The sequence below is a fragment of the Oncorhynchus mykiss genome, chromosome 23 (assembly GCF_057628025.1).
Source record: "Oncorhynchus mykiss isolate SJ-2025 chromosome 23, ASM5762802v1, whole genome shotgun sequence".
NCBI classification, from domain to species: Eukaryota; Metazoa; Chordata; class Actinopteri; order Salmoniformes; family Salmonidae; genus Oncorhynchus; species Oncorhynchus mykiss.
The window spans coordinates 61164936-61178729 of NC_143044.1; the positions used below are offsets into that span (position 1 = coordinate 61164936).

The window sequence follows — 13794 nt, forward strand, 5'->3', positions numbered from 1 at the left end:
GATGGTACTGTATTACCATGGTCCATAGATGTATTACCATGGTCCATAGATGGTACTGTATTACCATGGTCCATAGATGTACTGTATTACCATGGTCCATAGATGTATTACCATGGTCCATAGATGTATTACCATGGTCCATAGATGGTACTGTATTACCATGGTCCATAGATGTATTACCATGGTCCATAGATGTATTACCATGGTCCATAGATGTACTGTATTACCATGGTCCATAGATGGTACTGTATTACCATGGTCCATAGATGGTACTGTATTACCATGGTCCATAGATGTATTACCATGGTCCATAGATGTACTGTATTACCATGGTCCATAGATGGTACTGTATTACCATGGTCCATAGATGTACTGTATTACCATGGTCCATAGATGTATTACCATGGTCCATAGATGGTACTGTATTACCATGGTCCATAGATGTACTGTATTACCATGGTCCATAGATGTATTACCATGGTCCATAGATGTACTGTATTACCATGGTCCATAGATGTACTGTATTACCATGGTCCATAGATGGTACTGTATTACCATGGTCCATAGATGGTACTGTATTACCATGGTCCATAGATGGTACTGTATTACCATGGTCCATAGATGTATTACCATGGTCCATAGATGGTACTGTATTACCATGGTCCATAGATGTACTGTATTACCATGGTCCATAGATGTACTGTATTACCATAGTCCATAGATGTACTGTATTACCATGGTCCATAGATGTACTGTATTACCATAGTCCATAGATGGTACTGTATTACCATGGTCCATAGATGTATTACCATGGTCCATAGATGGTACTGTATTACCATGGTCCATAGATGGTACTGTATTACCATAGTCCATAGATGGTACTGTATTACCATGGTCCATAGATGTATTACCATGGTCCATAGATGTACTGTATTACCATGGTCCATAGATGTTACTGTATTACCATGGTCCATAGATGGTACTGTATTACCATGGTCCATAGATGTATTACCATGGTCCATAGATGTACTGTATTACCATGGTCCATAGATGGTACTGTATTACCATGGTCCATAGATGTACTGTATTACCATGGTCCATAGATGGTACTGTATTACCATGGTCCATAGATGGTACTGTATTACCATGGTCCATAGATGTACTGTATTACCATGGTCCATAGATGTATTACCATGGTCCATAGATGGTACTGTATTACCATGGTCCATAGATGTACTGTATTACCATGGTCCATAGATGTACTGTATTACCATAGTCCATAGATGTACTGTATTACCATGGTCCATAGATGGTACTGTATTACCATGGTCCATAGATGTATTACCATGGTCCATAGATGGTACTGTATTACCATGGTCCATAGATGGTACTGTATTACCATGGTCCATAGATGTACTGTATTACCATGGTCCATAGATGTACTGTATTACCATAGTCCATAGATGTACTGTATTACCATGGTCCATAGATGGTACTGTATTACCATGGTCCATAGATGTACTGTATTACCATGGTCCATAGATGGTACTGTATTACCATGGTCCATAGATGTACTGTATTACCATGGTCCATAGATGTATTACCATGGTCCATAGATGGTACTGTATTACCATAGTCCATAGATGGTACTGTATTACCATGGTCCATAGATGTATTACCATGGTCCATAGATGGTACTGTATTACCATGGTCCATAGATGTATTACCATGGTCCATAGATGTACTGTATTACCATGGTCCATAGATGGTACTGTATTACCATGGTCCATAGATGGTACTGTATTACCATGGTCCATAGATGGTACTGTATTACCATGGTCCATAGATGTACTGTATTACCATGGTCCATAGATGGTACTGTATTACCATGGTCCGTAGATGGTACTGTATTACCATGGTCCATAGATTACTGTATTACCATGGTCCATAGATGGTACTGTATTACCAAAGGTTCCGTAGATGGTACTGTATTACCATGGTCCATAGATGGTACTGTATTACCATGGTCCATAGATGGTACTGTATTACCATGGTCCATAGATGTACTGTACCATATGCCAACTCCCGATCCCTAGTCTCTTATTCACTGTGTTGCTCAACATCTGCTTGTCTCAGTAGATCTTCATTGGTAACAAGGAGAAAGAGATCCCTGTGTTGAACTTGTTTCCTGTGGCTGCCGTGGCTCGGTACATCAGGGTCAACCCTCGTTCCTGGTTCAACCGTGGCAGCATCTGTATGAGAGTTGAGATCCTGGGATGTCCCATGCCAGGTACCTGCTATGTGTGTACTGTGTGATTCTACTAGGTAACTGCTATGTGTACTGTGTGATTCTACTAGGTAACTGCTATGTGTGTACTGTGTGATTCTACTAGGTAACTGCTGTGTGTACTGTGTGATTCTACTAGGTAACTGCTGTGTTTACTGTGTGATTCTACTAGGTAACTGCTGTGTGTACTGTGTGATTCTACTAGGTAACTGCTGTGTGTACTGTGTGATTCTATCTGATAACTGCTATGTGTGTAACTACAGGGGTGGTGTACCTAATAAACTGGCCAGTGGCCTCAGTGTAGGTGAATGGCAGTAGTAGACAAGGGGGTGGTGTACCTAATAAACTGAGGCAGAGGGGTGGTGTATGGGTAGCATGTAGGCCTACAAGACGCTGTATTACCACAAGTCGATAAGACCGTGAACAATACAGGGGGAAGATATACAATAAGACCGGATATGTTACCATGTGTAACGGATGTGAAACGGCTAGCTTAGTTAGCGGTGGTGCTGGTGTAACGGATGTGAAATGGGCTAGCTTAGTTAGCGGTGGTGCTGGTGTAACGGATGTGAAACGGCTAGCTTAGTTAGCGGTGGTGCGGCGCTAAACAGCGTTTCAATCGGTGACGTCACTCGCTCAGAGACCTTGAAGTCGTGGTTCCCCCTTTGCTCTGCAAAGGGCCGCAGCTTTTGTGGAACGATGGGTAACGATGCTTCGTGGGTGACTGCTGTTGATGTGTGCAGAGGGTCCCTGGTTCGAGCCCGGGGCGGGGCGAGGGTACGGACTAAAGTTATACTGTTACACACATGGATAGAATAGTGTGGAGCCCTAATACGCAGAAACACTTTAAGTGGTTATAACCTATTAATTAAGCTTAATAGGAAACGATTATATAAACCCACACAATGGCCACACACTTTAAGTGGTTATAACCTATTAATTAAGCTTAATAGGAAATGATTATATAAACCCACACAATGGCCGCACACTTTAAGTGGTTATAACCTATTAATTAAGCTTAATAGGAAACGATTATATAAACCCACACAATGGCCGCACACTTTAAGTGGTTATAACCTATTAATTAAGCTTAATAGGAAACGATTATATAAACCCACACAATGGCCACACACTTTAAGTGGTTATAACCTATTAAGCTTAATAGGAAATGATTATATAAACCCACACAATGGCCGCACAAGGACCCTTTCCCTCCACGTTACGTGTAATTCATTAAAGCTAAAGATAACGATTTAAAAAATAGATATGAATGTTAAAAAAGGTTAAAATGTAGGGACATAGCAATTATCACAAATGACACAATGAAGCAGCAGAGGACCACAGACTAATACCGGACCTAGAAAACCCTGAGATTAATTGTTTGAGACATAATCAAAATCAACATTATTACAACAGCAGAAGCAGTTGAAGTCAGAAGTTTACATACACTCAGGTTGGGGTCATTAAAACTAGTTTACATACACTCAGGTTGGAGTCATTAAAACTAGTTTACATACACTTAGGTTGGAGTCATTATAACTAGTTTACATACACTTAGGTTGGAGTCATTAAAACTAGTTTACATACACTTAGGTTGGAGTCATTATAACTAGTTTACATACACTCAGGTTGGAGTCATTAAAACTAGTTTACATACACTCAGGTTGGAGTCATTAAAACTAGTTTACATACACTTAGGTTGGAGTCATTATAACTAGTTTACATACACTTAGGTTGGAGTCATTAAAACTAGTTTACATACACTTAGGTTGGGGTCATTAAAACTAGTTTACATACACTCAGGTTGAGGTCATTAAAACCAGTTTACATACACTTAGGTTGGAGTCATTAAAACCAGTTTACATACACTCAGGTTGGAGTAATTAAAACTAGTTTACATACACTCAGGTTGGGGTCATTAAAACTAGTTTACATACACTCAGGTTGGAGTCATTATTAAAACTTGTTTACATACACTTAGGTTGGAGTCATTAAAACTAGTTTACATACACTTAGGTTGGAGTCATTAAAACTAGTTTACATACACTTAGGTTGGAGTCATTAAAACTAGTTTACATACACTCAGGTTGGAGTCATTAAAACTAGTTTACATACACTTAGGTTGGAGTCATTAAAACTAGTTTACATACACTTAGGTTGGGGTCATTAAAACTAGTTTACATACACTTAGGTTGGAGTCATTAAAACTAATTTTTCAACCACTCCACAAATGTCTTGTTAACAAACTATAGTTCTGGCAAGTCGGTTAGGACATCTACTTTGTGCATGACACAAGTCATTTTTCCACAATGGTTTACAGATTATTTCACTTATAATTCCTATCTATCTCTTCAGTTGACACATATACTGTTGTCGATATAGTGATTTGTTCAATGACTTGATATGGGATGTGTTTGTTGTCAGACTCACAGAACTATTACCACAGACGGAATGAGATCACAACAACAGACAACCTGGACTTCAAACATCACAGCTACAAAGAGATGAGGCATGTAAGTAGAGTAATGCTGGGCAGACACTGCACTACACCACAGAGTAATGCTGGGCAGACACTACACCACAGAGTAATGCTGGCAGACACTACGCTATACCACAGAGTATTACTGGGCAGACACTACACTGCACCACAGAGTAATGCTGGGCAGATACTACACTACACCACAGAGTAATGCTGGGCAGATACTATACTACACCACAGAGTAATACTGAGAAGACACTGTACTACACCACCGGGTAATGCTGGGCAGACACTACACCACAGAGTAATGCTGGGCAGACACTGTACTACACCACAGAGTAATGCTGGGCAGACACTGCACTACATCACAGAGTAATGCTGGGCAGACACTGCTCTACACCACAGAGTAATGCTGGGCAGACACTGCACTACATCACTGACTAATGCTGGGCAAACACTGCACTACACCACAGAGCAATGCTGGGCAGACACTACACCACAGAGTAATGCTGGGCAGACACTACACCACAGAGTAATGCTGGGCAGACACTGTACTACATCACAGAGTAATGCTGGGCAGACACTGTACTACACCACATAGTAATGCTGGGCAGACACTACACCACAGAGTAATGCTGGGCAGACACTGCACTACATCACAGAGTAATGCTGGGCAGACACTACACCACAGAGTAATGCTGGGCAGACACTGTACTACACCACAGAGTAATGCTGGGCAGACACTGCACTACATCACAGAGTAATGCTGGGCAGACACTACACTACACCACAGAGTAATGCTGGGCAGACACTACACCACAGAGTAATGCTGGGCAGACACTACACCACAGAGTAATGCTGGGCAGACACTGTACTACATCACATAGTAATGCTGGGCAGACACTCCACAGAGTAATGCTGGGCAGATACTATACTACACCACAGAGTAATGCTGGGCAGACACTACGCTACAGCACAGAATAATGCTGAGCAGACACTACACTACAGCACAGAGTAATGCTGGGCAGATACTGCACTACACCACAGAGTAATGCTGGGCAGACACTACACTACACCACAGAGTAATGCTGGGCAGATACTACACTACACCACAGAGTAATGCTCGGCAGACACTGCACTACACCACAGAGTAATGCTGGGCAGATACTACACCACAGAGTAATGCTGGGCAGATACTACACTACACCACAGAGTAATGCTGGGCAGACACTGCACTACACCACAGAGTAATGCTGGGCAGATACTACACCACAGAGTAATGCTGGGCAGATACTACACTACACCACAGAGTAATGCTGTGCAGAAACTACACTACACCACAGAGTTATGCTGGGCAGACACTACACCACACCACAGAGTAATGCTGGGCAACACTACACCACAGAGTAATGCTGGGCAGACACTACACCACAGAGTAATGCTGGGCAGATACTGCACTACACCACAGAGTAATGCTGGGCAGACACTACACCACACCACATAGTAATGCTGGGCAGATACTACACCACAGAGTAATGCTGGGCAGACAATACACCACACCACAGAGTAATGCTGGGCAACACTACACCACAGAGTAATGCTGGGCAGATACTATACTACACCACAGAGTAATGCTGGGCAGACACTACACCACACCACAGAGTAATGCTGGGCAGATACTACACCACAGAGTAATGCTGGGCAGACATTACACCACAGAGTAATGCTGGGCAGACACTGTACTACACCACAGAGTAATGCTGGGCAGACACTGCACTACATCACAGAGTAATGCTGGGCAGACACTGCACTACACCACAGAGTAATGCTGGGCAGACACTGCACTACATCACTGACTAATGCTGGGCAGACACTGCACTACACCACAGAGCAATGCTGGGCAGACACTACACCACAGAGTAATGCTGGGCCGACACTACACCACAGAGTAATGCTGGGCAGACACTGTACTACATCACATAGTAATGCTGGGCAGACACACCACAGAGTAATGCTGGGCAGATACTATACTACACCACAGAGTAATGCTGGGCAGACACTACGCTACAGGTCAGAGTAATGCTGAGCAGACACTACACCACAGAGTAATGCTGGGCAGACACTGTACTACATCACATAGTAATGCTGGGCAGACACACCACAGAGTAATGCTGGGCAGATACTATACTACACCACAGAGTAATGCTGGGCAGACACTGTACTACATCACATAGTAATGCTGGGCAGACACACCACAGAGTAATGCTGGGCAGATACTTCACTACACCACAGAGTAATGCTGGGCAGACACTACACCACACCACAGAGTAATGCCGGGCAGATACTACACCACAGAGTAATGCTGGGCAGACACTACACCACACCACAGAGTAATGCTGGGCAACACTACACCACAGAGTAATGCTGGGCAGATACTATACTACACCACAGAGTAATGCTGGGCAGACACTACACCACACCACAGAGTAATGCTGGGCAGATACTACACCACAGAGTAATGCTGGGAAGACACTACACCACACCACAGAGTAATGCTGGGCAACACTACACCACAGAGTAATGCTGGGCAGATACTATGCTACACCACCGAGTAATGCTGGGCAACACTACACCACAGAGTAATGCTGAGCAGACACTACACCACAGAGTAATGCTGGGCAGATACTGCATTACACCACAGAGTAATGCTGAGCAGACACTACACCACAGAGTAATGCTGGGCAGACACTACACCACAGAGTAATGCTGGCAACACTACACCACAGAGTAATGCTGGGCAGATACTGCACTACACCACAGAGTAATGCTGGGCAGACACTGCACTACACCACAGAGTAATGCTGGGCAGACACTGCACTACACCACAGAGTAATGCTTAGCAGACACTACTCTGTAGCACAGAGTAATGCTGGGCAGACACTGCACTACACCACAGAGTAATGCTGGGCAGACACTGCACTACACCACAGAGTAATGCTGGGCAGACACTGTAAGCGAAAGGGAGGAACCCAGTCTATTCTCTGGAGAGAGCCAGTTTAGCATGGCTTACAGTAAAATGGAGGAACCCAGTCTATGCTCTGGAGAGAGCCAGTTTAGCATGCCTTACAGTAAAATGGAGGAACCCAGTCTATGCTCTGGAGAGAGCCAGTTTAAACCAATAAACATTTAAATGGTAACAATGTACTTTATTAGAGTCTTGTTATGAAAATGAAACATTAGGTAGTGCGTTATATGATAAAAAATATATTACATTATCACAGTGGAGTGATGCTGTTGTAGCTCATGGGGGGATGTGTGAAATTAACTCCTCAGCCTTTAGTGTCCCCCTTATAGAGCCTGCGAATAGTTAGCCTTTTGCTTGGGGTGAGAAGCTTCAGGAGGGCAGGAGGGCAGTCACGTGTGCTAGCAAGGCAGAGTTGGCCCCAGGTATGGGCAGAATCGGGAGGAAAGTGGTAGCCCGCTAAGTAAGCTGCGAGACATCAGATCTGAAATCAATTTCGCCATGTGGAAGGCCTACTGAAAGCTCTGGGACTCTTGTTCTCTACTGGCTCTACAGCCGATGAAGGTGATTAATGAGGTGTTCTCTACAGCTGATGAAAGGGGTTAATGAGGTGTTCTCTACTGGCTCTACAGCCGATGAAGGTGATTAATGAGGTGTTCTCTACAGCCGATGAAGGTGGTTAATGAGGTGTTCTCTACTGGCTCTACAGCCGATGAAGGTGATTAATGAGATGTTCTCTACTGGCTCTACAGCCGATGAAGGTGATTAATGAGGTGTTCTCTACTGGCTCTACAGCCGATGAAGGTGATTAATGAGGTGTTCTCTACAGCCGATGAAGGTGGTTAATGAGGTTGTCTCTACTGGCTCTACAGCCGATGAAGGTGGTTAATGAGGTGTTCTCTACTGGCTCTACATTTGATGAAGGTGATAAATGAGGTGTTCTCTACTGGCTCTACAGCCGATGAAGGTGATTAATGAGGTGTTCTCTACTGGCTCTACAGCCGATGAAGGTGATTAATGAGGTGTTCTCTACTGGCTCTACAGCCGATGAAGGTGATTAATGAGGTGTTCTCTACTGGCTCTACAGCTGATGAAGGTGGTTAATGAGATGTGCCCCAACATCACAAGGATCTATAACATCGGCAAGAGTCACAGCGGACAGAAACTCTACGCCATCGAGATCTCAGACAACCCCGGAGAGCATGAACCAGGTAAGACCATTCCTTGAAGTAAAGTTCTCTGGGTTCAAGTGGTTTGGTGAACGTGGTTTCCCTCCCTCCCTCCCTCCCTCCCTCCCTCCCTCCCTCCCTCCCTCCCTCCCTCCCTCCCTCCCTCCCTCCCTCCCTCCCTCCCTCCCTGTCCCTCCCCCTGCCTCCCTCCCCCTCCCCCCCCCTCCCTCCCTCCCTGTCCCTCCCCCTCCCTCCCTCCTCTCCCAGGTGAACCAGAGTTCCGCTACACGGCCGGTTCCCATGGTAACGAGGTGCTGGGCCGAGAGCTGCTCCTGCTGCTGATGCAGTTCATGTGTCAGGAGTACCTGTCGGGTAGCCCACGGATACGTCACCTGGTGCACGAGACCAGGATACACCTGCTCCCCTCCGTCAACCCCGACGGGTACGACAAAGCCCTTGAAGTGGTAGGTGTGCGTGTCCGAAAGACCCCCAAAACCCCACAGCTGATATTACAAATATTGACTCCATCTTTAAGGCTGTACTGAAACATACCACGGATACAACTGACTCTTCTGGGACACGTGTGGAGGGTCTTTTGCTTGTCAGCCATGTGATCGTCAGATGAAAGATTCTCCTCTTCAAAGTCAGAAGTTCAAAGCATCCTCTCCAGTGATTCCAGTGGAGGCTGGTGCCGTTTAGGATGAAGGAGGGTGACTCCTTCCTTATTTCTATTACAGCATATTGGATAACTGTCGCTCATATTCCATTCACCCAGTTCAATGTAACAGTGATATGCCTCCCGGGTGGCGCAGTGGTTAAGGGCGCGGTACTGCAGCGCCATTTGTGCCATCAGAGTCCCTGGGTTCGCGTCCAGGCTCTGTCGTAACCGGCCGCGACCGGGAGGTCCGTGGGGCGACGCACAATTGGCCTAGCGTCGTCCGGTTTAGGGAGGGATTGGTCGGTAGGGATCTCCTTGTCTCATCGCGCACCAGCGACTCCTGTGGCGGGCCGGGCGCAGTGCGAGCTAGCCAAGGTTGCCAGGTGCACGGTGTAGCCTCCGACAACATTGGTGCGGCTGGCTTCCGGGTTGGATGCGCGCTGTGTTAAGAAGCAGTGCGGCTTGGTTGGGTTGTGTATCGGAGGACGCATGACATTCAGCCTTCGTCTCTCCCGAGCCCGTACGGGAGTTGGGCTGAGACAAGACAATGAGACAAGATAGTAGCTACTACAACAATTGGATACCACGAAATTGGGGAGAAAAAAGGGGTAAAATTCAAAAAAAATAAAATAAAAATAAAATGTAGCAGTGTTTAGGCTACTACATGATACTGCAATGTTCATTGTAGGTTGCTACAATTGTAGGTATATACAACCTACACTATGAATCAAGGGTCAAGAGAAATTAGAGTAATCAAGGACACATTCAATACCGCCTGGCACTCTCTCTAGCTGATCTAGGGTGTTTTTTTTGGAGGGGGTGGGGGGTTCACTTTAGGATGTTAATATTGCAGGTACTGCATCTTTTTCAATCCCTAATATACATACAGTGGGGAGAACAAGTATTTGATACACTGCCGATTTTGCAGGTTCTCCTACTTACAAAGCATGTAGAGGTCTGTAATTTTTATTATAGGTACACTTCAACTGTGAGAGACGGAATCTAAAACAAAAATCCAGAAAATCACAATGTATGATTTTAATTCAGTAATTCATTTGCATTTGGAAGTGTTCCAGTTCCAACTAGCTAACATAGCATCCCTCTCCGTTTGAACCAGGTGTTTGAGCAGGCTAAACTAGCTAGCTAACATAGCATCCCTCTCCGTTTGAGCCAGGTGTTTGAGCAGGCTAAACTAGCTAGCTAACATAGCATCCCTCTCCGTTTGAGCCAGGTGTTTGAGCAGGCTAAACTAGCTAGCTAACATAGCATCCCTCTCCGTTTGAGCCAGGTGTTTGAGCAGGCTAAACTAGCTAGCTAACATTGCATCCCTCTCCGTTTGAGCCAGGTGTTTGAGCAGGCTAAACTAGCTAGCTAACATAGCATCCCTCTCCGTTTGAACCAGGTGTTTGAGCAGGCTAAACTAGCTAGCTAACATAGCATCCCTCTCCGTTTGAACCAGGTGTTTGAGCAGGCTAAACTAGCTAGCTAACATAGCATCCCTCTTCATTTGAACCAGGTGTTTGAGCAGGCTAAACTAGCTAGCTAACATAGCATCCCTCTCCGTTTGAACCAGGTGTTTGAGCAGGCTAAACTAGCTAGCTAACATTGCATCCCTCTCCATTTGAACCAGGTGTTTGAGCAGGCTAAACTAGCTAGCTAACATAGCATCCCTCTCCATTTGAGCCAGGTGTTTGAGCAGGCTAAACTAGCTAGCTAACATTGCATCCCTCTCCATTTGAACCAGGTGTTTGAGCAGGCTAAACTAGCTAGCTAACATTGCATCCCTCTCCATTTGAACCAGGTGTTTGAGCAGGCTAAACTAGCTAGCTAACATAGCATCCCTCTCCGTTTGAACCAGGTGTTTGAGCAGGCTAAACTAGCTAGCTAACATTGCATCCCTCTCCATTTGAACCAGGTGTTTGAGCAGGCTAAACTAGCTAGCTAACATTGCATCCCTCTCCGTTTGAGCCAGGTGTTTGAGCAGGCTAAACTAGCTAGCTAACATTGCATCCCTCTCCGTTTGAGCCAGGTGTTTGAGCAGGCTAAACTAGCTAGCTAACATAGCATCCCTCTCCGTTTGAGCCAGGTGTTTGAGCAGGCTAAACTAGCTAGCTAACATTGCATCCCTCTCCGTTTGAGCCAGGTGTTTGAGCAGGCTAAACTAGCTAGCTAACATTGCATCCCTCTCCGTTTGAGCCAGGTGTTTGAGCAGGCTAAACTAGCTAGCTAACATTACATCCCTCTCCGTTTGAGCCAGGTGTTTGAGCAGGCTAAACTAGCTAGCTAACATAGCATCCCTCTCCGTTTGAACCAGGTGTTTGAGCAGGCTAAACTAGCTAGCTAACATAGCATCCCTCTCCGTTTCAACCAGGTGTTTGAGCAGGCTAAACTAGCTAGCTAACGTAGCATCTGTTGGTAAAATTATGATTAAATGACTGAACAAATCATTTTAAATGGAACTGTAACTAAGTAAAACTTATACTCTGTTTTATTATATCTGATTAACAATATGAGTTCATAAGAAGGGATTGTGTGACACGGACAAGGAGTAATTAAAGTTAATGAACACCATTCCAACTAGGAAGAAACTAATGGGTTTGGGACTGTGTAAACACATAAGGTCGTTAACCTATGGTTGAACCTACGGAACTGAGCTCTGGGGTTTTTAGATAAGACAGTGAGTGCATTCCTAGGTTTTCTGTTAATTAGAACTGTCAGCTCAGTGGTGATCGATAATGTTGAGGGGTCAAAAGTTACCTGGGAGTGTGTTAGTAAGTTAGAATGAACTTTTCACCTCACTTCGTCCCGGTCGAGAGGAGGGGATTCTGTTAAAGCAATGAAATGACGTCATGATCTGTATATAAACTGTTGTTCGTGGTTAAGTGGCAGCGCGCTCCGAGAATAAATTCTGTTACCTATTATTAAAAAGACTGGTCTCCGTCTATTTTATGCAAACAAGAATCTTACAAATTCTCATAAAATAGATTAAGGGTTTTCAATTCATGAAAGCACATTGGCATAATTAAATTACAGTAACAGCATCCCTCTCCATTTGAACCGGGTGTTTGAGTATGCTAAACTAGCTAGCTGCTTTCGCTAGCTAAGTAAGTGAAAATTTAAAAAATGACAACTAAATACAGCTATCTCTCTCTCTCTCCCTCTCTTGTTTCTCCTTCATTTTTGAAGAAATTAATTTGTTCAAAACTGTTCAACTATTGTCTTTGAGTCAACTACTCACCACATGTTATGCACTGCAGTGCTAGCTAGCTGTAGCTTAGGCTTTCTGTACTAGATTCATTCTCTGACCCTTTGATTGGGTGAACAACATGTCAGTTCAGGCTGCAGAACTCTGATAGGTTGGTGGAGGGCATCCTCCAGAAGTTGTCATAATTACTGTGTAAGTCTATGGAAGGGGGGTGAGAACCATGAGCCTCCTAGGTTTTGTATTGAAGTCAATGTACCTAGAGGAGGACAGAAGCTAGCTGTCCTCCGGCTACACCATGGTGCTACCCTACAGAGTGCTGCTGAGGCTATTGTAGACCTTCATTACAAAACATTGTGTTTTAATCAATTATTTGTTATGTGAATATATATAGTATAGTTTTATTTAAATGATAACTTTTTATCCTTAATTAATTTAAAACCATTTGAGGACCTCATGTCTTAATTATCTGCTCTCACGTGTCACCATGTGTCACTCTCCCGTTGTCCCTCAGGGTTCAGAGCTGAGTGGCTGGTCCCTGGGTCGGTGGAGTCAGGACGGAGTAGACATCCACCATAACTTCCCTGACCTCAACTCCATCCTGTGGGAGGCTGAAACAAAGAAATGGATCCCCAGGAAGATGCTCAACCACCATGTGCCCATTCCCGAATGGTATCAGTCCAAGAACTCCACGGTCAGTAAATGCCACACAAGATTCTGATGAGTTTTCGAAAGACATTGATAGGGGAATCTCAGACATCCAGAACCTAAAAATAAAAATGAGAGAAGATACTATTGAGACTAGCGAAGTCACCACCCTCCTTAACGGAAACTTGCAGCCAGATGCGAGCCACTCTCTGGGCCAAATGTCCCTCCCTGTTACGAAATTCGAAAGATGCGAGCACCTGTGAAATTGTGATTTGTCCAAATTATAATTTACAAAAAATCAGAGCACCTGAACAAAGTTCCTTGTTAGT

The 13794-nt window shown here is 44.6% G+C and overlaps 1 protein-coding gene across 1 annotated transcript in view; it reads left to right on the plus strand.

Moving 5' to 3' along the window:
• Positions 1-13794, plus strand: part of cpxm2 (carboxypeptidase X, M14 family member 2) — a 103082-nt gene that overhangs the window by 66664 nt on the left and 22624 nt on the right. Inside the window, exons 6-10 of the mRNA XM_090218024.1 lie at positions 2140-2290; positions 4712-4800; positions 8876-8999; positions 9225-9421; positions 13332-13511. Coding sequence (XP_090074150.1) covers positions 2140-2290; positions 4712-4800; positions 8876-8999; positions 9225-9421; positions 13332-13511 — 741 coding nt within the window. The remainder of the gene's footprint in view (positions 1-2139; positions 2291-4711; positions 4801-8875; positions 9000-9224; positions 9422-13331; positions 13512-13794) is intronic.